The sequence below is a fragment of the Thunnus thynnus genome, chromosome 2 (assembly GCF_963924715.1).
Source record: "Thunnus thynnus chromosome 2, fThuThy2.1, whole genome shotgun sequence".
Taxonomy (NCBI): domain Eukaryota; kingdom Metazoa; phylum Chordata; class Actinopteri; order Scombriformes; family Scombridae; genus Thunnus; species Thunnus thynnus.
Genome location: NC_089518.1, coordinates 35,220,763 through 35,246,343, shown reverse-complemented (window position 1 = coordinate 35,246,343; position 25,581 = coordinate 35,220,763). Strand labels below are relative to the sequence as shown.

Here is a 25,581-nt window from a genome sequence, read left to right as displayed (position 1 = left end):
TGTTGTTACTGTAAAAATTTGACCTAAACAGTATGTAAGGGTTAAAACAGTCAACTAAAACCAAATATGCTATATTTTCTATATGTGACTTGTAATTTTTCAATTAATTTTTGCTTCGTGTCACTATCTGTTGTGTTCCTGAGACTCGTAAAGCCTGCATGAAAGGGCACCAACGACAGCGCACACACTCGCGACGACACGACAAGTGTGCGGTGACAGTCGAAGACGAACAAGGAAGGTTCCTCAGGTCTGTCTGTGTCCTGCTTACCAGATCATTCCTTCAAACAGGTTCTGAATGACAAGGTGGGACTGAGTTACCACAATCAACAGGGTCACATGGGTCCAAGCAAACTGGAATGGCAAACACAAACACAAACACCACCGTGTCACTGCACTGGAATGTAGCCGTGCCTGCTCAGAAGTTGGCTCGTGTCAGAAATAGTGGAGTCATACAAACAAACAGACGAGGTGAATGTCACTGACAAAGCCACACTGCAGAGAAAAGAGACTAACACTCATCAAACAAACAAAACAAAAAAAACAGAAGCATATGATAACGTGAGACGAGCAGGCAGCAGATGGACTGTGGGATAAGTGTGACAGATTTATCGGACGTATTCAAACATGAATTTTGCAAAGATGCATGCAAGAAATGACAGCAGCATAAAGAAATTAAACAGTGAGTGAGTATATGAGCTGAGTAAGTGCTTTCTTTTGCCAGGAAATATGACGCACTTTGGATAAATGTGTCTGCCAAATAATCTAAAAAACATTTAATTAGTCAATAAAATCCAGATAGTCAATAAAGATAGTTTGAGCTGATAAAATTAGGTGCTTAAAAAAGGTAGAAGAAGAAGAAGAAGAAGCAAAACAGATGCAGAAGTGAATGAAATAAAGCTGAAACCATTGCAGAAGTCCAGCATTTATCCAGGATCAATTCTTTATAGTAATTAACAGAAACCACAAGACTTCTACAACGGCAACATCAGAGCATAAAGTGAGTTTCAAAAAAATCTTCTCAGAGGGTAAAAACAGAAAGAATGAAGCAGTGGGAGGGGTTGGACGGGAAGGGTTAGTGGTGGTGTAGAAGAAGAAGAGGAGGAGGAGGAGGAGGAGGAGGAGGAGGAGGAGGAGGGAGTTACTTGGCTGATACACACCATATAAAACTGCAGGCGGTAATGTTTCTTCACTAAACTCAGCACAAACATGCAGAAACCTGTGAAAGAGTAGACAACATGCTGTCAGTTTTTTTTTTTTTTTTTACACAAAATTGAAATATAGATTAAAAAATACATATAACAAATGATATATATATACTGTACGGGGAGGTGTGTGTGTGGCATGCCTGTGACTGAACAATTCAGATTATTACACTGCTTTTAATTCAGACTCATGAATGTGTATTGAGAAGGCAGTTTCAGTTTGAAGATCATGTGTCGGCTTTGTCTACGTGAACCCGGGGAGACCCTCGGGGGAGCTGTTACCGCCAGCAGATTGAGGAGACGCTATCTGGTTCAGAGCGTCCTTGGGGCTTAAACTGCGGCTGATGCCTGGCTGGGAACGACTGAAAGACAACAACGCTCAGGAAGGAGAAGAAGAAGAAGTGTGTTCGACCCACTTCAGACTCTAAAAATGAAGCACTCAGAGATCAGTAGACTGGACCTCTATTCATCCCGGAGGAAAACTTAACTGACACAGTAGCGGCTAATAAAAATCAAGCTGCAGCTGCTATGATTCTGCTATCAGCTCGTCGCCATGATGCAACAGAAATGTGGTGTTTTTTTGCATGTTGTAGCACATTTTGCTGATAATTTTCCACATAATTTACTATTATTTTGCACCTTCCAGTTTGTTTCACTACAAACTTGCTAGATTTGGAGTTTTCTTTTATTGTTGTCACAGATATCATTATGTGCTACTGCAGCTCAGAGTGAGAACTGATTTGCGTTACCACACAATGATAGAGTAACAAAACAAACATAGAGCTGTTTACTGTCAGGACTCCACCCAGAATTCCTGTGTATGATGCTGCTTTCAATTTCAGAGATATAAAACATATTATTATTATTGTATTATAGACAAGAGCTACACCGATACTGGATTTTTGACGCCAATATTATTGTTTTTTGTGTCGGAGGGTAGCACAACTTGCCTTTCTTACTGCTGGTATCAACTTCATCAGGTATCTGGAAGTATCACCATAATTCCAGATATATACTATATACATATATTATTCAAATAGAGGACCATGAAAAACACACAATACACTGTTGAAAGATTAGAAAACCAAAGTGTCGATATTCATCAGCAATTAGAATCTTATAATTTGATAAGGATATCTTAAATTTGGTTAAACAAACTATGTCATGGCTACACTCTTTCTAAATGTCCTCAAACATATCTTTCTGTTTCCCAAAGACTCGCCACACTGTCAGTTATCACATTCAGAAAGAGTACAAAGTATCATCAGGCTCTCGATCGGGTACCGAGGCTTCGAACTGACTCATGTGTGTCGCTGAATAAATAGTTTTTGTCCCTCACGGGTGCGGCTACAACACCAGAGCAATATCTACAAGCCAGACACAATAAAACATGTGTAGTATTCATGTTGCACAACACTGTGTACAAATTTTTTTTTATCAATTTATGGTGATAAATCATGTGTTTATAATGACTATTTCTTCACTCGGCTGAAAAAACGTTGTTGGCGTTGCTTTCTAAATGGAATAAAAGGAAAATATTTGCAGTGTTGCAAGTCTTTGGGAAACAGAAACAGAAAGTATCTACAGTTTTTTAGGGCTCAGCATCTGTAGTTTCTTGTGACATATAAGCTGACACATGTATGATGAGCTACAATCAGTGGGCTCTATTATAAAATTTCGTGAGAATATACATGTTAAACCTTCAAATCTCTGGAAGGTGATTTTCATTCTGTACTGACATGATTGGAAACCAATGGCTGCCTTAAGGGAGGAAGAAAACATTTTAAACACTTGCATGCTGTTAAACTTGTTCAGCAGCAGTGTAAAGTAATGTGATTCATTATAAAGTAAATAGAAACCCACTGTGTGATCCATTAATTTCCGTGTTCTCAGGAAAGAGGCTTTTCTTGTTAACCGACGCATGTTTTTAGATATGATGTGTATGAATATGTTGATAGCAGCCACAGCTCAATGTTTATGGTTTTATTACACATCCTGCTGCAGTTTACCAGAGTAATAAATCATCTTATCAGAGGATGAAAGCTCCAGGAAAAAGCATAAAGAGCTCACGTCATTCTAAATCAGTTTGTTAACTCATATGTGAGTTTATACTGCAAGTCTCCCCGAGGTCTTTGTTTCTCTTTTTCTGTTCTATTTTCTCCCCGGTATTGTTATGTGTAACTCATCTCTGCTATAAACTCGCTGCGTCTGTGGTGAAATCTAATCCGTCTCTTTAAAAGAAAACATGAGCGGAGGCGGAGGGGCCAAAGAGCATGTGTGTTTTGTCGAGATATAGCTGTCGTATTGTCTCGAGGGCTCGAGACTCACCTGCCAGGTACAAAGCGAAGGAGATGAAGCGGTGGTAGCGAGCCAGGAACTGCAGGGGCTCCTCCCTCTGCACCAGAGCCCCGAAATAATCCGCTACGGTTTCACCATAGAAGAAGTAGTTGACACAAATTAAGAAGTACCTGAGGCAAAGACAAGAGAGAGGATTACTTTTTCATTATATTTGTTTTTGGTTGTTTTTTCGCCCTGATATGCTTGAGTGCTTCTTGGCAAAGCTTTGTGTATACTTTCTATGTGTGTGTGTGTGTGTGTGTGTGTGTGTGTGTGTGTGTGTGTGTGTGTGTGTATACAGTATAAGCTTGAACCATTTGGTTTTTGTTGCACACCCATTACACAAAGATCTACACTGTGCCCTCAGTAATGCATCTTGCCCGCTGTACATTGACCTGCCTGCTATGTGTGTATGGGTGTGTGTGGGGGTGTGTGTGTGTGTGTGTGTGTGTGCGTGCATGTGTGTGTGTGAGATATAAGAGGTGGTTATGGGGGGGTGGCCTTGGTGAAAGGGGCAAGTTTCAATTAGCCTTCATTTACTTCCAACATGGCAGTGATCTTTGCTCCTGGTTGCGCCGTGCGATGTTGTTACACGTGTATATGGGGGTGTGTGTGTGTGTGTGTGTGTGTGTGCGTGTGCGTGGATGTGTATGCAAAGGTGACCTGGTAACAAAAACACTGGAACAGAAATAGGGACAAACACACAGGCAGCGTGGAGGCGGGCGGGTGTTCAGAGAAACTACCTGCAGACACAGCGAACCTGAGTCAGTGTTTTACTGGAGGAAGAGGAGGGTTAAATGGGGCGCGACGGACTGAAGAAATGACTGATGGCTCTGTAACAACAACAGGCCACTGTGTAGGGCCAGTATAAAAGCAGCAGGGCCGGGTATTTAATTACATTTCTCAGCACTATTACAAATATGATACCTGAATTTAATATGGATACCAAAACAATACTCAAAGATACTCAACAAAAGAAGCCAAAGATCCCTTAGATTAGTGATTAGTCGAACAACATAAAATTAATCAGCAACTATTTCTATAATCAAATAATTGTTTTAGTCATTTTTAAAGCAAAAACACCAAACATTTGCTGTTTTCTGTTTTGCTTTGTCATAAGTGATTTTTGGGTTTTGGGCTGTTTGTCGTACAGATTTGTGATGTAGAATCTAGATGTGTGTGTATGTTTATGTAAGTTTATATGTGGAGGACTATGTACATATATTTACATGTATACATAATTCATTTTTTAATGTTTTATTCAAAAAACCAAAAACACAAAAAAAAATCAGGAATAAGACATGTGAAGATGGGAACACTTTGGGCATTTTCACTATTTTCGTTTTATAAATAAAAAGGATTGATCGATGAGTCGAGAAAATTATAGGTAGATAAATAAATAATGACAATAATCATTTTATTGGTTGCAGCTCTACTTTATAGTTAATACTCTCTGTTATAGACACATTTCAGTTGGCAATAAAAAAGTATTGAGGTCCAACAGCCAGCCCTGTTTAAAGGTTTGTGGCTTTACATTAAGTACTAGATCTTCTTGGTTTGTTCATCTGATTTATTTTCTAAAGAGCTAAACAGTCTGCTTTCTACTGCAATTAACCTCACGTTGACCTGATGTCACGCAGTTATAAAAAAAGCTTTGAATTCCAATAAATACACAAATACTAATCCATCTAGAGAGCAGCATGAAGTTTAAATTCTGCAGTATTGCTTTTTTTTAAATAATGCATCTACTGTATATCTGCTGTTTTACTGTGAAAATCCATTCTGCTTACCAGCTTAGTGTCCTGAACCAAGGGAGCTCATAGGAATGGTAAACTCTGTAGCCGATGGTGATGATTTCTTGGAAACACTTGATTTGGACAGTCATGACCTACGTCAGAACGATGAAAGAGAGTTAAAACTGTGACGTGAAAACTCCACCACACAATACTTCAGTCAGTTAATACACAGAAGCTTTATTTTTTGTTTTTTTGGAAAGGTTTTCTTCTTACAGCTATCAGATATGACAAGAACTGACAGCAGAATAGATGCATGCAGGACTTCCTGTATATAAAGACTATCGATCATTGTCACTTACCACTAATATAAGAGTGATAGGTCCCATATAGATGATGAGGAAAAAGCCAGAAATCATGGCTAAAGACAGAACCCCTCGTATCCAGTAGTTCTTCCATCTGTGGAGAACAGAAACTCTGAATTACTGATATGTATATAGGATCACATGAATATTTAATGAATGTGTTTATGCTTCATTGGAGTTTTCATTCAAAAAAAAAAGGCTTTAAGTAATAATTATATGATTTACTGTCGGACTTCATGGTTGTATTTTCTGATCTGTAAAATCGACTGCATAAAATTCCTCATCAGAAGCATGAAATCATAACAGTAGATCATTGAATTTACAGCACTGACATGCTTATTCATATCAGCTGACTGGTGCAGTTAAAGGGGTGGGTGATACAAGAGAGGAAGCCTTCAGGGCCGTGTTTGTGGTATTTATGAATGACTGCCAGGAACAACCACAATATAGGGTCATACTGACTAGTTTTATGACCAACAGCGAGAATTTAAATGTTTGGAGGTGTGGTGGAAACTGCCATGATCAAATGAATGTGGCAGTGAGTATGCAAAGATAACATGATGCCAATAAGAGACAGTTCCCAGGGAGTTAGCAAGAAGGCTAATTTGTTATATAGCAATTTGGTTTTCTGTGTGAGATGATTAAAGGCCGTCAAGCCCGTTTTTAGTTGTGAGAAAAAGGCGAAAGATGCCGAGGCGGTAATTTCTAAGATAAGTCATACTTGTATTATCACCAAAGCATCAAGGTCACTCATGAACTCAGAAATAATGACCAGATGGTTGAACATAATTAAAAAATGAGGTGGATCCTAGAAAATAAGCTCCACAATAGTAGGGGTTATGAAAAGTATATAACATGAGGTTTTATGATTTAATAATGGGGTTTTTCTTTGTCCTGGGACAAAAGCCTCAGTTTGCTCTGTATTGTTTTTCATGCACAGTAAACCTGTTCACATTGAACTCTACCAGCTTCCAGTGTATTTTTTGAGTCTTTCTCTTATAAGTTTTGAGTTTAATACTAAGTTGTGGGTGACCTGAAGACTTATTGGCCCATTTTTCCACGACAGTGGTTTGAAAACAAAAGTAAAAGTACAGCTTTAAGAGTCGATATTTAGCCTTTATACTGTATATTACTCACTGTGAATTTTTCAGTTTGTTTGTTTTTTCCATTTTTAATCATTTGAAAAGCCTAGCATCAATCATTTTTAGAAGTAACAGTAGTACTTTGAGCTAAATGCTAATGTCAGTGTGCTAACATGCTTATGTTTAGCAGGTGTAATGTTTACCATGTTCACCATCTCAGTTTAGCGTGTTAGCATGCAAACATCTGCTTCTAGCTAAACACAAAGTACAGCTGAGGCTGATGGGAATGTCAGTTTTGCAGGTATTTAGTAATAAATTGCACAAATTATTTTTTTTTACCTGGCTCTAGAGGAAAAGTTAAGGTTAAAATTTAATCCTAATAGGGACATGAATGTCTGCACCAAACTGAATGACTATCCATTCAACAGTTGCTGAGAAATTTCACTCAGAACCAAAAATGCAAACCTCATGGTGACACCAGAGGAAAAGCCACCAAAGCCATTAGGATACTTCCTCTGGGAACCAGGAATGTCTGTACAAAATTTGGTGCCAATCAATCATGTAATTGTTGCAGATGTTTCATTGTTAAGGTAAATGTTTTGGCCTGTTGGTGGCACCAGATAAAAAGCCAGGGGATCACCGGAGTCAGTAGGATTCATCCTCTGGGAACCGTGGATGTCTGCACAATGGATGCTGAGATATTTCAGATATTTCTGAACAACAGACCGACAGACATTGCCATCCTTTTTTTTTTTTTTTTTTTGCTTTTTTGCTACGCCGCTTGTGTGGCTAAAACTGTGGAATGAGGCCTCGTTCTCTGGACTGTTTTTCACAACACGTCATGTCGTGCGTGTGTTGCTGTGAGGCAAACTGCTGCACTGCCTGCTGCCTGAGAGCAAAACAAAAGAGGGGAAACAGCGAAAAGCTGCACAGGAGCCAAGCAGTGCGGAGAGCCTGGTGCCTGCTGTATGAATGGAGGAAAAAAAAAAACAGCTGCATCATGAAAAAAAAGCTGCTGCTGCTTCCACTCAGCACTATGCACTCTCTCTCTCTCTCTCTCTCTTTGACTTCATCCCACCATCACTCACTCGCTCTTTCTTGTTAAAACTACCTCCCTTCCTCCTCCTCTCTTAACCTTCAAGTCCATCCATCCATCCCTCTCTGCGGTGTCACTTTGCACTTTCGCTCGCTCCATTCATCTGTCGCCGTCCCTCCTCCTCCCCCTTATCTCTACTACATCCCTCCATCTGTTTCTTCCTTCTTCTATTTTTCTTTCCCTCTCTTCTTCCCTTTCTCCCCCCCCCCACCCCTCCCTCTCTCATCTTCTCTCTGCAGTCTGTTCATTCACAGGTCTCTCTGCAGCACGTTGGCTCTAATGGCGGTTGAGCCTGCGGGGATTAGTGCTTCCCTCCCTGTGAGCCTTTAAGCCCTGTGACCTGGCTGTCACTCATTGGTCACACCCTCCACCTCTCATCTGTATATCAAAAAAGAGGCCTCGTCCGTTTGCGTTCAAGGTGCTGCAGACTCGGACCGCAACAGATCATTGCTGGCATGAAGTGTTTCCACACAGTAACAGTTTTTAATAAATTGTTGGTTGTGCACAGTGAAAACTTTCAATGCATTTCTCAGATCTTACTTTCTTGTGTTTATTTTAAGATTCTGGCACTTAACGTTACATTCTTGCCCTAAATATGTCATTTAACTCCATAAATGAAGATTATTCTCCCTAAAATATGAAGGAGATTGCAACTTATGGGTTAAATATTTTGTTTATCAGGACAGAAAAACAGAATAGTATTTATTTTTGAGGGTCTTATACATAAAAGATCATGAAATGAAGTCCTAACAGGCAACATACCATTCACCTGAGTACCAACTATACTTGTCAGCACACTTTTTCCAGAACTTCATATTCAGGTACATGAGAAAATACTTGAATGACATTTCAGTGTCTGACTGTAGGTGTGTCCACTGTAGGAAACTGGAATTTTTGATCGTTTTGCATTCCACACTAGCTGGTTAATCTTTAATTTGACATTTTTAGGGTGAGGCATCCGCATTACTAACTATTAGCTAATGCTAGTGATGCACGACTGTGTGTTACTCAACTGTTGTGAATCGCTCTGAATGAGGGTGTCAGCATTTTATAAAAGGGGAATTGAAAGAAAATCAGCTGTAGTTACTTTCTGAACTCTGTCGCTCACTATTTCACTACAGCAAATTCACTTTTATTACATCTCAGTAGGAAAAGAATAATCAATAACTCTGTCAGGGCCCTTTCGTTAAAGATGGAGGGAAAACTGCTCGTTACAGCAACATTACGGCTAAATCCACTTAAATAAGTCCTCAGGCTTATTTGGTTCCCTGTATGTAAAACCCATAAATCATCTGACCCGCATATTTTAGGCCCCCATTTGCATTTTTGCAAAACCAGGAACCTGAGAGCTGTGGCTGAAGTTTGCATTTAATCCTATTTAATCCAATACTTGCATTCTCCTCCTCCTATTTAATCCAATACTTGCATTCTCCTTCTCCTCCTATTTAATCCAATGCTTGTAATCTGAGAAATCTGAGAGATTTTATGCTTGTCCCACTTCCTGTTGCAGGTGGCTGTGAAATCGAGCAGGAACTATATGCAGACTAGCACAGATGCATGTAAATCTAATCCTGATTTACTCAAAGTTTCTGTTATTTTAATCAATGTAATGTATAGATTTACTCTTATTTAAGACTCTGTTTCCTTGTCAGAACATAATGATTCACACGTTAAGCAGCAGACCACAGTTAACTGGTCTTCGCTGGTTTACCACCACCTGGGAGAGAGCCTGCCGAGCTAAAATAGACTCCCATGTGAACATATAATCTTAGATTAGTAAGGCTAAGTGCTAAATGTTCATTGATCCTGCCACACAGGAGAGTGGTCGGATCAAGCTTCAAAGTAATTCCTGTAAAATGTCTAAGTGGTGACAACTCTAGTATGCACCTCAGGAACAAACTCAAGTTGTTTGCATCCATTTTTTTTGTGTATATATTTGTGTTTGAGCAGCGTGTACCTGGGCGGCAGACCCTCCAGAGCTTTGTTCAGGCATTGTGGAGTGTTGTCTGTGTCTGCTGAGGAGAGAGGAACATCTGGAGTGTCTGCTTTGGAGTCACCATCACATTCTGCCTCTGGGTCGACCGGTAGGCCCAGCCTGTCATCACCGTCGGCCTCCTGACAGGAAACACAGGCACATGCAGATATTCAAATACTGACTTAAGATAGTGAGTGTTGACCTAACACATAATAACAGAGCAGTGTATACAAGGCGATAACAGAAAAGGAAAAAAATGTAAGCATCATCATCCTATGAAAAAAAAAGTGCAGAGGCAGAGCGCCGTGAGCTCCTGAGATGCAAACGATAAGTAAATGTTGAGGTAGTCAAATGGTATTCAGTCTAAACCTAGAGGAGGCACACAGGAGCAGGCAGGAGGTGGTTTAACTAGGCCAGAGTTTAGACTCTCATCTGGCAGGGAGAGGAGACTGAATAACTGGTGCATGTGTCCTCTGAGCTTGGCTGGGATTCAAGTAGGTCTGTAAGTGAATGTGGAGGTGTGTGTGTGTGTGTGTGTGTGTGTGTGTGTGTGTGTGTGTGTGTGTGTTTGTTTTTTATGAGTAACAGGTTTCCTCTTTTAAATCACAGACAGCCTCCAGGAATTAAAAACCTTCAGACAGCGAGTGCCTTCATTCCAACGTTTATATCTACTACATTAGGACTTTGATGGACGGTTGAAATGAATGAATTAATTTTAAATAATTTTCCATTTCATGAACATATAGACGAATTACCTCTTAAATCAGAAGTAATGTGGACAAAATATGTTCAAATTACTTTACAAAATTAAAGCTTTTGCATGAAATGTCACAAAAAACACATTTTTATCCTCTTTTTTCCATCTGGTTCTATTTTTATTAAATGTAGCTGTTCAAACATTGATTATAAATATATTTTCTTATTTTCCTTTCCATCATTTAATGAAATTACAACTGCTTGTATTATATGTTTAGAATTATTGCTATAAAATTCTTGAAAGCCTTCTTTTAAGTATTTTATTTTTCTGACCATACTCAGATGTTGACATCTGAAGTGAGATATATTTGAATCTTTTGATGTTTTCTGAGCAATATGAATCCAAAGATTACAACATTTTTTAAACCGAGCAAAATTCTCAACCAACTCAAAATATCCATAAAAGGGGAAAGTTTGATTCATCACACTCTCACCGGGGAAGCTGCGGGATTACTGGCCGAGCACGACCGAGCTGAAAGTCTACACCTGGTGTCGACAGGTTAGCAGGCTGCTGCCCGGGAGGCAAACATTTTATTGGTGTTGATGAATCTTTAATCTGGAGTTTAACCCGGTCAAACAGACACAGCGTCTTTGTCTCAGAAAACATGTCTGTGTTGTCTTCATGTGTAGATAACACACACACACACACACACACACGTTTTCTTGAATGTAACATTGAACAGTGAGCAGTGTGATCACTTTATATAAACCTGTATATCACATTTGTTGTGTCTCCTTCTCTTTGTATTTGCAAAATATGTCCTATTAGCAGACTAAATCACATTCTGGTTTAATTACATTTAAATTTTTTCACTTTCTGTTCTTTTACTGTTGCATAATTTTGTTCCAACATAAATTTTTATGTTTCTCACGCATTCAAAAGTTGTTGTTTTTCTGCTCCAAAGAGACACTATTCACCACAGTACAGTAAACAAGATCCTATAAATGCGTCTCGTTCTAGAAAGTAGAGAGAAAAACTGGGGAGAAAATGCAAACAAGCTGCTGATTATTCACTCAAGTCCCACAAGTACTTGAACTACAAATTGGATTAGATACTTGTTTTCTAAAATTCAAATGAACTGTGGAAAAAATCCTGGAGTGTTTAAATAAAGATTACAAATAAATAGCCCTAAGTGTAAAAAAAATAACTTGATCTGAAATCATAAATACTACCTGCTATCCTGTGCTTAAAGGATAAGTCTGCTGATTTTATATATTTTTCTTATTCTTAACAAATCTCATGTGCAGAGTCGATTGTTAATCTACTTACAAGTATTGTGTGTGTGTCGAAAGTCTGACATATCTTATTTCTTGGTGCCGTAGACCTCCGTTATCGTCCAAAAACTGTTAAAAACACATCAGTGATCCACAGCGGTTCACTGGGTGACATGTTCCTTCATCATGGAGAGTTTGGTCATGATAAGTTTGTTTAGAAAACGGCTTCAAAGAGTAATAACAGCGATCATGTTTTCAGCCTCCGGAGAGTAGTTCTGTGTAAAGCAGAGGCCTAGGGTTAGGGTTACGGTTAGGATTAGGGTTAGGGGATTAGGGCTAGGGCTAGGGTTAGGGGGTTAGGGGGTTAGGGTGAGGGTCAGGGTTAGGGTAAGGGTTAGGGGGTTAGGGTTAGGGGGTTATGGTTAGGAGGTTAGGGTTAGGGTTAGGAGGTTAGGGTTAGGGTATTAGGGTTAGGGGGTTAGGGTTAGGAGGTTAGGGGGTTAGGGGGTTAGGGTTAGGAGGTTAGGGGGTTAGGGGGTTAGGGGGTTAGGGTTAGGAGGTTAGGGGGTTAAGGTTAGGGTTAGGGTATTAGGGTTAGGGTTATGGAACACAGTTCTGTTTACAATGATTCTTCGTACTACAATGTAAATTTCTCAAAGAAGTTCAGTATTTAGTCTAGAGGTTGTGATATGTAGCACAACAAGCTAGCTTTGATACACACACAGTACTTGTAAGTAGGATCCATCCATTGTTGTTTGGCTCTGCACATGAGATTTATTGACGATAAGAAAAATATAGAAAACCGCCAGCCAAATCCATTAAGCACAGAAATTTGTCATTCAAATCACTCTTCTATATCTGTGCAGTCATCTGATAACAGAAACAAAAATATACAGCATGACTTGTCAACAGACAGACAACATAAAAAAGTCACAACGAGATGTGGAGGCAACAGAAAGTTGGCGTCTTTCTTGCTGCTCCTTGCTGAGAAACATATGCCGTATTTGTGAAAATGATTTATCAGCATCTTGTTTTTTTGACAACGCTGGCTCAGCGTGGATGAAAGGAAGGCCAAAACTGAGAGAACATGGTGTATCTTCAGATTTAGCAAGACTGGTGTGCACATGGTCTCAGACAGTCTAGCATCATTAATAAGTAAGTGAAGTGACATCCTAGAATTTAAAGACCGACACTTTTCTTCTTGGGTTAACGACAATAACGGTCTGTCGTGTAACACAGAGGCAAGCGGAGATGCTTTTTCAACCCAAAATAGGTTATTTTTAAATCCAAGTGAAAATTCTTCCTGAGCTCTCACACACACACACACATTGTGGGAGATTAGTTTTCCTTTTGCACTTGAGAGGTTCGCTGATGCTCTTTGACGTTTTTTGCCTTTCATGGTAGCTTTTACTCAAACGCTGCTAAATACGGTTGGTGCGGGGGCATCAGGGTGAAATCAGAGAGCTTTTCATTTAGAAATAAGGTCGCCAATCTTGGCCAGACGTAATTAGCTTGGAAAAATGCTGTGAGTGGGAGCAGGTTGAGGTTGAGTCAGAGGGGGGTCACTCGAGTTAGTGTTTGAGTTCAAGGAGGGAAGAGGTGTGTAATTGCAGATTTCTACTCAGGTTTTAATGAGGAAACATTGACGCCTGCGGAATGAAACAGTGGAAAGTTACATGGTCCTATATGGTAACTTACATATCTTGACTGAAAAGGGAAAGAAAAATACACTACTGGTCAAAACAGTGACTTCACAGGCACGCTGAAGAGAAAATAAGATGGATCAATACTCTCCAAAACTAAACGCTGTTAAGTTTTAGTTGTAGCAGGTTAGCTAGTTTGTCTATTTTACCATTGCACTCTAATAACAGTAAAGCCATACAGATGGGTCAAGTATTTCACAATCTGCCACTGCGGAACAAGTAGGGCTGCAACTAATGATTATTTTCATTATCTATTAAAATACTAATTATTTTTTTGATTAATTGATTAAAAGTAATGGAAAAACAGTCCATTAATTTCCCAGAGCCCAAAATAACGTCTTCAAATATCTTGTTTTGTTTGACCAACAGTCCAAAAGCCAAAGATTTTCCATTTATAACGATATAAAAACAGGGAAAAGCTGAAAATCTTCATAGTTGGACAGCAGGAACCAGAGGGAAAAAAAAATCACTGACACAGATTAATCGATTATTAAAATCGTTGCCAATTATTTTTCTTTCCATTGACTAATTGATTAATTGTTTTATCTCTAAGAAAAAGTGAGTTTATACATTTATATTTATATAGAACTTTCTTAAAGTTACAAAGTGCTTTACAGAAAAAAGAAGGAATTAACAAAGAAAATAAAAAACAAAAATAAACATCATAAAACACTAAAAAATAAGTTATATAAAAACATAGTTTAGATTAAACAAACTGAATCAGAGAGCTTAAATGGTGTTTATTGTAGAAAATGAGCTTTACTTGTCATTTAAATTTCCTCCAACTGACTGGTTTAAAGTAAACAAACAAAAAAACTACAAGGACCTTAACAAGTAAGTGTGTTATTTTATGTAATTTGTTTTATTTTCCAAGTTTGTGATGCTGCTTAGTAAAAGAAATGTCTTGCAGATCACCAGTATAGACCAGGAGATTAATCTATAAAGGATAATCTCAATTTAAATTGCAGTATAGCTCCTCAAATCCTTCAGCACTAGTATTTATGCTTCTTGCTTCATTTTCATGGTTCGGTGTAACAATCAACATCTGTTTTATAATAATCAACTTCCTGCTTTCAATAAGTAAACTGCAAAGGATCAGTATGAGTCATCAAGTTTTACATCACCAAAGTTTGCAAGAGAGTTTGGTTGCATCAGCTCTCTAAAATAGCAATGCATGTAGCCATGTAATGATGTGTTCATAATATGCAACAGTTTGTAAAACATGTACTCCAAGCATGATGGCTACTAACGGACTCAGTACCTTTTCAAGAGGTTAGTTATTCCAGAATACTTCAGGGTATCCACTGAAACCAACAACCCCTATCATTGCTTTACCAAGTATTTACAAGGAATATACCTCTCATGATGATAATGTTGCAGAATTCATAGTTCAATAACTGTTTCTCTTGCATGAAACCTAAGTTTTGGTTTGTGCATCACTGCAAACACACAAATGCGTTGCATGCAGGGCTACAGTATTATGGCTTAATCTGGGGGGAATGTACTCAAGCTTCTTGATTAAACTGTCAAACAGTGTTAATCTTTTAGCTAACCACTGTGTAATCACTGCACAGTCAAACACCTCAAACAATGCAGCAAATCTGTGTGATAACGATCCAAGTTATGCTATAGGGTCAAACAAATCCTGGTCCCCTGAGTGCCAGTAATCATCATCGGTAAATATAAAAAGAAAACACTCATTAGAAAGCAAAAAACCATGTCGCCGTCTACCGTACGTAAATGTTTTTCTACAGCCTGTAAAGCAGAGAGGCAGCAGCAGCAGTATGACTGTCCTTGCAGCTCAGCTCACCTCCCCTGTCGTCTTTGTCCTCCTCCTCCTCCTACTCCTCCTCCTCCTCCTCTCAGCTATTAATGCCTTCTCTGCAGAGAGGGGGGAGGAAGAGGTAGGGAGGAGGGGATCAGACAAGACAGGTGACGAGCTGCTCAAGCTGCACCCACACTGAGACTGTGTTCATCTTACTGGTACCCGAAGCCAAAAACGCCCCCACTAGCATAGCTCCTCGAGTTGTTTTAACTCAGGGTTGTTTTCAGTCTGAACAGCCACTAAAACGACTAAACTTCCATTTAGAGCTGAAATGATTAGTTGATTATCCAATTAGTGAAATTAATTGGCAAATATTTGTAAATCAATTGATCTTGAGCAAAAATTCAGAGATCTTCTTCAACTTCTATGATAGTAAACTGAAAATCTTTGAGTTTGGGGCTGCTGGTTTAACAAAAAAAAGCAATTTGAAGACTTTAGCCTCAATCGATAATGAAAGTAATAAACTGCAGCCGTACTTCTGTCCACAATCGTAACTTCAGATTAGTTCCATTTACTCTGATACACCAAACAACGAAGTAACAATTAAGAAATTCATTCCTCAATCCATTTTTACCAAAGAGCGTTTCTCTTATTTGTCTTTCTGCAAATCTGAAATACAAAACAGTTTTTTTCTGTCCATATTCTAAGCTCATTAGTTACTACTGCACCCACTGATATAATCTCTGCAACTCATTTCATTTAACAAAGACAAAACAACTATTATTTTGTTAAGTCTCAGTCTTAGCCACAGGAGGCCATCAAAGGCTCATGGGAAATGTAGCTGTTGAACTACGAACAAAAGAATCACTGTTACGTTTGATAAAAGGGGCTCAAAATTTACAGCTGCTTTAAACCAAGTATCTTGTTTCAGATTTTGTTTTTCATGCCAGATGAAGAGAATCCTCTATGAAAAATTATATTGAGGAGTGAATGCAAGTGGAACCAAATGAACAAAAAATCGTCTTTCACAGATTTATAAGGCAGAATATTTCTTGTAACTTCTAATGGCTGAAAAGCAGCAGCAGCAAAATAAGTAATTTCATAGTTGAATTAAGTGACACTAATTACAACTTATCATTCATAAATTATTATGAGGCTTTAAAACTTTTGTAATAGAAATTTCACATTTTACTAGGGCTGCTTGATTATGGCAAAAGTCATAATCACAATTATTTTGGTTAATATTGAGATCACGATTATTTAACAAGATTACTTTTTGACTCATTTTCGCAGGTTGCCAATGTCGATTATTACTATTACACATGCAATCATATATTGTACTAATGATCAAGAAAGACAATATATGAGGGAGGAACTCAGGAAGACCAGAGTTCAGGAGCTCAGCATTAAAACTTCAATGAACCCGCCAAGTGGGTGCAGCAGTAGTTTTCTTTGAGTTTATTAGACAGACAGGATTGATGTGTAGGATTTAATCTTTGGTCCACAGTCCAGAGCAGAGGGTGGCTGTAATGCACCTAATACGCCGGTTGCCAACTGCTGTTATAAACCAAAAAGAAGAAGAAGAAGAAAAGGTTTTTTCAAACAGAGTGGTACATCCTGTCAGCTGAAGTGTTTCCTATCTGTGCAGCCGAACACCGCAGCACCTCCACGGACTATTACATCCTGACGGTCCCGGTGTTTCCTACACTTGAGGCTGCATTTCACTCAGCTGCCCGACAGACTTGCTGCTTCTTCCCACTTTAACCTGATTAACAAACCGGGGCTCGCTGCTCCGGTCGGATCCAAACGGAGAGCCAGGGCTAGCTGGGAGGCTAGCGGAGGCTAACTGGCTGTGCTTCACTCCGGTTGTGCTGGGGCCAACGCTCCGCTAGCCTCTGAGCTAGCCCCGGCTCAGCCTGATTGGACAGGACATGCACAATGCATTCTGGTTGTTGTAGGATTCCCCCTTAAGAGTGGTATAGAGAAGCCTTTTTCTCAGTTTTCTCTGGTCATAGGGCATCAATTTCAAAAATAACTCCACATTTCAACTACATAGGTGACCTCATTTTAAGAAATTATCATATTGACAGAGGTGAATTTTCCCTTTAACACTTTGCTATTAGCTTAATAAGCGCCAGTGTCCAAATTTAACTTTTTGACTCACCTGCCAACAGGACTGCCACCAGCCAAGCATATTTTTTACCAGCCAAAATAATAAATTGCGATTTTGTGTCACATATACATTTGTTTCAACACATTTCGTTGAGATAATAAAGTATTATGTTGAATATTGTAGCTAGCAGCAGACCAGCAGCAAGTGATAGTTTAGCAGAGAGCTGATTAGCTGATGTCTCGTATGGTAAACAGCGCCACCAAACAAGGAGCACTCGAGACGATCTGTGACTGGCGCTCCTTCGCCTCAGACTGTCTCAAGCACTCCTACAGTTTCGTGGCACTGTTTAGATGCACATAAAACACATATATGGTGCACGTGTCTATGCTGTATAGGGACAAACATGAATAATTTCCTCTGAGTCATCATGCCAGATATTTTATTACATGACTATTTTGGTACAAACATGTACCCACCAGTGTATCAGATAGCTTTCTGAAATTTACTCGCCAAACGGAAAATCTACCCACATTTAGCACTTGGCGGGTGTTAATTTCGAACCCTGACCAACATGGTGTGGTTGAGTAAAACATACTGGTGGTTGATGGGAGACTGCAGGCAAAGCAGGTGGTTTGATAAATAACTCTTATTGACTTTTTAAATCATGAAGGTTTTATTGCACTTACAGTAACAAGCGTCGTTGTTTACTTGAGTAAATCTTTATTTTTAACTTCACTTGGTTCACTGTCTCCATCGCTGCCTCTCAGCTCTGCTGTCTGCTATGTGTGTGTGTGTTTATGTGTTTGTGTGTGTGTGGTGGAGGAGCTGAGTCCTGCCCTCGGTCAAACACAGACACAGAGAGCAGAGGAGAGGACAGAGAGGCTGCATAAATTACACCAGTTTCCCTTCGCTCACCACTTGCTCCAGTCAGCTGCTCAAAGCGGAGAAAGTGCACGTTGTTTATGTTTGTCATTAATATTATGTACAGTGTGAAATTTCAGCAGTGGCGTTCATCATTTAGCAGCAGCACTGCGCCACTGTTGGAAGCATATAGAGGAAACACTGCAGCCACTGTGCCCTGCAGATAAAATGTTATTTCCTTCTCTGGTGTGTGTCTAAGTGTGTGTGTGTTTGACTAGGGATGTGTGTGGCTATCCCAGAATGCCAAGAGCACAACCGACGATAAGAACATACAAACAGTGCAGTCTGTAGCACAGACAGACTTAAAACAGCCGATTAGGAGACAAATTTGACTTCAGAGAGAGTGGGAAAAAAATAATTTTTTACTTCATGATGATTGCTCACGAGTTGGACTTTTTAACCACCAGCGTGGTGACCAAAATCACCAAAAGCTCACTGAAGTTTACCACTAAAGTATAAAAATACAACAGGATCTCATGTAACTGGTAGAATTAAAAGATTTGCCAGCCACACTAAGAGTTGCCAGCATTTGGCTTACTTTTTAAGGTAAAGGTTCCATTTGAAATGCGTCCTATTTACAGGGAAACTGTCACAATCAAACCTTCGAAATAATGGCAACAGACTTATTAGTAAATAGTGTTGCTGGAACAAGCCACCACCCAGAGAACCTACTGGGATTGGAGCTAAAACTTTGATTACTTGCAAATTGTTTCATTCCTATTTAGTTTTTAATTTAACTGTCATTGAACATTTGTATTTCTGAAATTTTATCTGGGATAATATTACAGTTGGGATATTTATAAAGAATATAACGACCAGCAATGCGCAAAGAAGACAGATAGCTTATTTTAGCCTGGAAGGCTCAATAGCAGTGATAAAATGCTATGAAGGAGGAGAACATGGCAGTATCTTCAGCAGACCTGTAAGGTGGAGACCAGTCGAAAGCAGCAGCAGTAGTGCCTGGCTGTGGTCACAGATCACTGTGTAAGCTGTAGCCTACATGGGCTCACTCATGCTGCAGGGAATTAGGCTAATCAGCAACAAACATTGACCTGAAGTAGCACTGCTGCTAGGGGCAACTTTCAGCAGCTCTGTTTTTTCTACTCAACAACGGTACAAAGTGAAAAGGGTCATTCTGCTGGAGACACTAGCAAAAAAAGTCTGTATCCACACCACTGACCCTGTGAGACTGTAATGCTCATCATTAATGTATAACATGCTACTAACAGTTCACACAGTTGTGACATTTAGCACGCTGTTATGCTACTGTTAGCATGTTAACCTTTGTGCAGTTAACACTATTGTTGCGCATGTAACATTCAGCTACACTAACACTTGTAAAATTAGCATGGTGTCATGCTAGCATTTAGAAGACTAGCAAGTTAGCAAGGTAACAGAATGTTTGTTTGCTATGTTAGCGGTTTAGTGTTGTAGCCGTTTCACCAAGTTGAAAAAACAACCGAGCCAATATGAGCTTTATAGGCAGGATTATGAATGGGGACAACGTCATTTCCCTAGTTAGTATACAGCAATGTCACCTGGTACCAAAATATTTGGAACTGAAAAGACAAACAGACCTGCTAACCCTATTAGCAACACCCTTCAAAGCTAACACCAAATAAATGAGGTTATCTCCATTACAGCTGCAACGATCAGTTGATCGACACTAAATGAATCAAGAACTATTTTGATAATCCATCATCATTTAAGTAATATTTCAAGCAAAAATACCAAACAGTTGATGGTTCTAGCTTCTCAAATGTGACAAGTTGGCTCTTTTCTTGGTCTTCCATTATAGGAATTGAATAGTTTGGACTGTTGGTCGGACAAAACAAGACATTTCAAGACTTTACATTAGGTTTTCTGAAATCGTGATGGGCATTCTTCAATGTTTTCTGATGTTTTATAGATCAAATGATTAATAATCGTTAGTCGCAGCCCTAATCTGAATGCAGAACCACAACACGAAGCTGTAAAGACTTCTCTGCTGTCCGGTGACATTTCTAACGAGGGCTCTGCAGAGTGAAGCTGTGACCAGCAGAGCGTTAAACAGCCTGCTGCCACCACCGCCACCACCACCACCGCCGCCGCCACTGCTGCTACTGCTGCTGCTACTGGTGGCTTCAGGGACAGACGACCAGCCAGCAGACAGCCCACCAAGGTCAACTGTCATGAGGAGTCTTGAGCAGCCGCTAACTGTCCCGGCAACATGCAGCACCATGAAGGGAGAGCAGCAGCATGAAGAGCTCTGGGTCAATATGTGAATCGTGCTGGGTTTGTGTGTGTGTGTGTGTGTGTGACTGGCTAATTAGTGAAAGTAAATATTGTCCTTGGAGATAACAGACAGGGGGTTTATGAGTATATATGCACGTTTGTGTGACTGTGTGTGGAATGTTCCAACCAAAAACACTTATATAAAGTATGTCTCATGTGAAGACAATCTGTTTGGGTGTTGCTGCAGGATGTGTGACACAACAAAATGATCCTTTAACCTCCAAAATAAGACACAGATAGGGCTGACTCATCCCTGTTTAAACTCTGTCAGCTCCGCGCTGGTAGCCAGATTCTTGCTGAGAACAAAGTTTTTCTTTGCCATCATTTTGACTGATGGGTTTATTTCTCGCTCTGTGACATATCTTTTATGCTTTCAGAAAGAAGAAGAGGATATCACTGGGTCAATTACAACACTTAAATGTTTCCCAACACGGTAGATTACACCTACGGTACAGTTTGTTCCTTCTGATGACATAGTGCAAACATTTAAGTTGCTGAAGTTTTTGTATGTGGTAAATTCAGACTCATACTGTCTAATTACAAGACAATCAGAGCTTGTAACACAAAGTCACATGAACTCAAGAGTAGCTAATGAATTACAGCCTAGAGTCAGATTCTAGTTCCTGTAAGTTTGGCTCAACATGATGGTCATGTTTATGCTGTTTGGTATAATTCACCATTCTGATTATTAATTCAGTTACATAAACATGAAGAAATATCTTTATGACATTTACTGTTCTTGGATTTCTGAGTCTGAAGAATTCCTTCCTGTGAGTCTGTGTTCATCTCCTTTTACCCAAATACTCTTATGGTTATTTTCTGTGACTGTACAACATTTCTCTTAGAAGCCAAAGACTCAAACCTGCCTAAACAACCAAACTAAAAGGAGTAAATTCTCAAGGTTTTAAATAAAATGCTTCAAACATGATCAACCTTAACAAAAAACAGAAGTTAACTTTGAAAAAACATCCACATATTTCCAAAGGTTGCTAAAGCCAAAGTCGACTTCTGGCTAAGTGGCAATTAGCCAACCTATACAGAGAATAAAAATAACTTCACACAGGAAATCTTGATCTCAAAGCATTAACACGGTCCATTAATATTTCAGGTTGTGAGGAGAGATTCATTTGAGCTTGCTGTTAATGCTTATAAAAGGTTAACAAACAGAGAAGAGTTTCACAAACAGAAGGACGACAGCGGAGGAGCGACTGTAAAAAGTTTGATCTGCCTGCAAACAACAGATCAGAGTTTAAATCAGTATCACGACAAAAAGCATCTTGATACTGATCTTGCAGGAAAGTGCATCATAATATATCACAATATCTGTCATCATATGTCCTGATTTAGTAACTGCATTTGCAGGAATGTTTGAATCTTTTTTTTTAATTTAATTTATCAAATAGCGCAATATTTTCACTGTCAAGGATGTGATATTATGTTCACATCTTGTCCTTTCTTCATCTGGACACATAGATGTGATCATACACAACAAAACAAAAAAGTTAAATGCTAATTTAAAAAGCCAGAATTAAATCTCCCAACGCTCTTTTCAGTACTGTGGATAGCGCCACTCGGCCAGACGTTCCAATTACACTTAAAGTCATTCTTGCAAGTCACTGTTTAATTCAGCTCAATGTGCGGCAAACTTCAATACTGAATAGAAAATAATCACAACATGCCGTCATCATAAAAATAAACAGGCTGCAGACTAAGAAAACGGTCTGCTTCAGTCTTCTTTTTATGCTTTCCTGTGGAGGCGTGTCCCCCCACATCCCTGCGACCCCTGCTCCGTTTACCGCGTAACCTAAACGCCGTGTCATCTCTTCTATCACACGAGTGCTGACAGTGAAAGTCCGTTTCTGATTTTAATGTTGTTTGCGCTGATGACTGTTCTCACGTTGCAGCGCTTTACTTAGATTATCTTTAAATAGCCTATTTTTTTTATTTTAGATATCATATGGTCTATGGGTGAAGCAGCATAAATCACTATGAGGGGGATAAATTTTTGTCCCCACCGGGGATAAAAATAACTCAGCAGAGGCAGGGATATAAAGACCAAAGGGCGGGAAACCCCCACTACCCCCCCCCTCCCAACACCACCACGACCGGCAAATCACACCCTGTAGATAGATATAGATGTACTGTACATGTCATGTGGTCGTCAATGTATTTCAGTTCTACGAGTGAGTCTGTTTTTAGCACAAGTGGATGCAGGAGGGAATTAAACTCCAAACCCTGACTGTCAGAACCTGGACGGCTCCCCGTTGTGTGTTACTGCACAAGAAGTAGTAACATGAAGCAATCTACTTACCTTATAGTAGACAGGATTTAAACTAACAGATGACTTAACAACTACTATCTATAAGAGACTGTACTTAATGATTGTTTTCATTGTCAATTAGTTTCTTAGAGGCCACGGTGAGGCTTTGACCAACAGTCCAGAACGTAAAAATGTTCAACTGACTGTTTTATATGTTGAAGAAACGCAGCAAATCATCAAATTAGAAGCTGGAACCAGAGAATGTTTAACATTTTCACTTTGAAAGGTCTAATCAATAATTAAAATAGGTGCTGGTGCTGATTCATTTTCTGTCGATCACCTCACTGATGAATCGTCTATACGTTGCAGCTCAGATCCATAAACTTAATTTGGCTCTACAAAGAGGCTGTCAAGTCATGTATTATACTACATCTGCATTGCTGTGAATATATTTGAACGTGCATCTTCTATCCATCACCGAAAACAAAACTTTTAAAACTGTTCTTGCCTCGTCAGGTGCTCTGGTGCGGACAGGAAAACTAATAAAACGCTGACATAAAGGTGTCAAGTGATGTCAGGTATTTGAGTGCGTGGTGATCCTTATTTAGCATCTTGTCTTGCATTATGATGAAGGTTGCTTCATCATAATGCTCACTCTGTAAACAACAAGCAACACTATAAATCAAGTGGACATGCTACAAAATGGCACAGGGTTCAAGCGCTCTGCACGGTGGAGTTTATCTTTCCCATTAAGCAGACGTTTTAAGGACAGGTTGACAGTTTTTCAAGTGTGTCTTAAAAACAACCGTCAGTTGCTCAAATGAACAGTGAAAGAGGTTTTCCTCTCTGTAATGATTCCTCCTGTTCATACTGGATATTAAAAAGTTTCAGCAGTCTGAGTTAGTCATATCAAGTTGATATCTGCCATATTTACAGTCTTTTTAGCATCAAATTCCCTCTTTGTGTTTCCATGGACAGTGTTTGAGCTGCGGTGGAAGAATAGTAACAAAAAGAGGGACTTTAGCACTAAAAAGACTGTAATTTTGAAAGATATCTACTTGATTTGACTCCTTTGGACAGCTTCATATCAGCTTCAGATAAACTTTTAAATACATTTTTGCACAGAAGGAGGACTGTGGATTTTTGTCTCCCATCACTTACATTGTAAGTGCATTATGAAGGGATCTTCTAATGGTCAGTATGAACAGGAGGAATGCAAGAAAAACATGTTTCAATATTCATTTAGGCTCCTGACTGTTGTTTTAAGACAGACTTGAAAAATTGTGAACCTGTCCTTTAATACTTAAACAACAACCAAAGAGGCCCTCAAAGCCTTCTGTATGTTATTATCATACAATCATTCACCTATAATAACACAACTTTAACGGCGTTTATCCAGCTGACACATCTGACTGAGCCAGAAGGAGGCAGTTTAGACATTAATGAGTCTTATGTCATGATGACAGTATGATGTGACATTTCCAGCCATGATGAGCACATCAACGTCGCAACCGAAAACAAAAAGTCGTTATTTCCAAACACAGAGCCGTTACCGGGGGCTGTGTATATCCGCTGCTGCAGCAGGATTACCGGAGCCAGCAGCTAACTAACTAGCTTATATAGCCCCCCCTTCCTCCTCCTCCTCTTCCTCCCCTCCACAGCTAACCTGGCAACCCGGCTAGCCTGGCTAGTTAGCCTGCACTGTCAACAACCTGACTAACTTGTTTTGAGGGCGGGGGTCCTGCATGAGAGCTGCTGTCTTTATTTTTTGTTTGTTTGTTTGTTTGTTTGTTTTTAGCTCGGTACGGAGCCGCTTACCTTGTCGCTGATATTCTCGGTGCTGTCAGGGTCTCCTCCGCCTCCGCCTCGCTTCCTCAGCTCCGTCATGTTTCGCTCGTTTCGTCGCCGGGACGTTAATGTGTCACATAAGCCGACTCCGAGGGAGGGAAGGAGGGAGGGAGGGAGGCAGGGAGAGCCGTGGGTGAAATCCTGGAGGTGTTTTTCTTTTTCTTTTTTTTAAGATAAAGTCCTGGATTTTAACCCGGTTTTGAATTTAAAGCTCGGTCCGTACGGAAAGGTCAGCGGTCCTGGGAGTCAGCCGGTGCTATGGAGCCGCGCAGATATAACGTCTCCAGCACTGCGTGTGTTTGTTTATGACCGCAGTCACTGCTCCGCTCTCCTCCTCCTCCTCCTCCTCCTGCTGTCAAGCTCCATAAACAAGGACAAACAGCTTCCGGTAGACCTTTCAATACTTTCTCTTTTTTCCCTTCCTTAAAGGACAAGTTCACAATTTTTCAAGTCTGTCTTAAAACAACAATCAGGTACGGAGCCCCTTAAGTCCCAAAAGGTGTTTTTTTTTTTTTTTTTTATCTCGTGCGCACAAGATAATAACTTGTTCCCACATGATATTAACTTGTGCGCACGAGATAAAAAATACCACCTTTTGGGACTTTAGGGGCTCCGTAAAAAAACATAGCAAATTGACTAATCAAATAAAGCAATGAACGCCGCCATGTTTCTAACATACTTGAGAAATCAACAAACTATTAAAAGCTATAAGCATAGGCCTATCATGCCTTTACTGTATGGATATTAACCTATTCCCACAAAACAATTATCTTGTACCCACAAGATAATATAGCCTATTGTGCGCACAAGCTTTTATTTTGTACGCACAATATATTATCTTGTGGGTACAAGATAGTTTTTATCTTATAAGCACAATATATTATGTTGTGGGTACAAGATAATTTTTATCTTGTACGCACAATATATTATCTTGTG

At 39.6% G+C, this 25,581-nt stretch overlaps 1 protein-coding gene across 1 annotated transcript in view; it reads right to left on the bottom strand.

Moving 5' to 3' along the window:
- cds1 (CDP-diacylglycerol synthase (phosphatidate cytidylyltransferase) 1) overlaps positions 1–25,005 on the bottom strand; it is a 36,750-nt gene extending 11,745 nt beyond the window's left edge. Inside the window, exons 1-7 of the mRNA XM_067572235.1 lie at positions 24,616–25,005; positions 9,773–9,930; positions 5,635–5,731; positions 5,330–5,427; positions 3,531–3,670; positions 1,158–1,216; positions 269–351 (exon numbers count right to left, since the gene is read on the bottom strand). Of these exons, the coding sequence (XP_067428336.1) occupies positions 269–351; positions 1,158–1,216; positions 3,531–3,670; positions 5,330–5,427; positions 5,635–5,731; positions 9,773–9,930; positions 24,616–24,684 (704 nt within the window). The 5' untranslated portion in view covers positions 24,685–25,005. The remainder of the gene's footprint in view (positions 1–268; positions 352–1,157; positions 1,217–3,530; positions 3,671–5,329; positions 5,428–5,634; positions 5,732–9,772; positions 9,931–24,615) is intronic.
- Between the last annotated feature and the right edge of the window lie 576 nt (positions 25,006–25,581).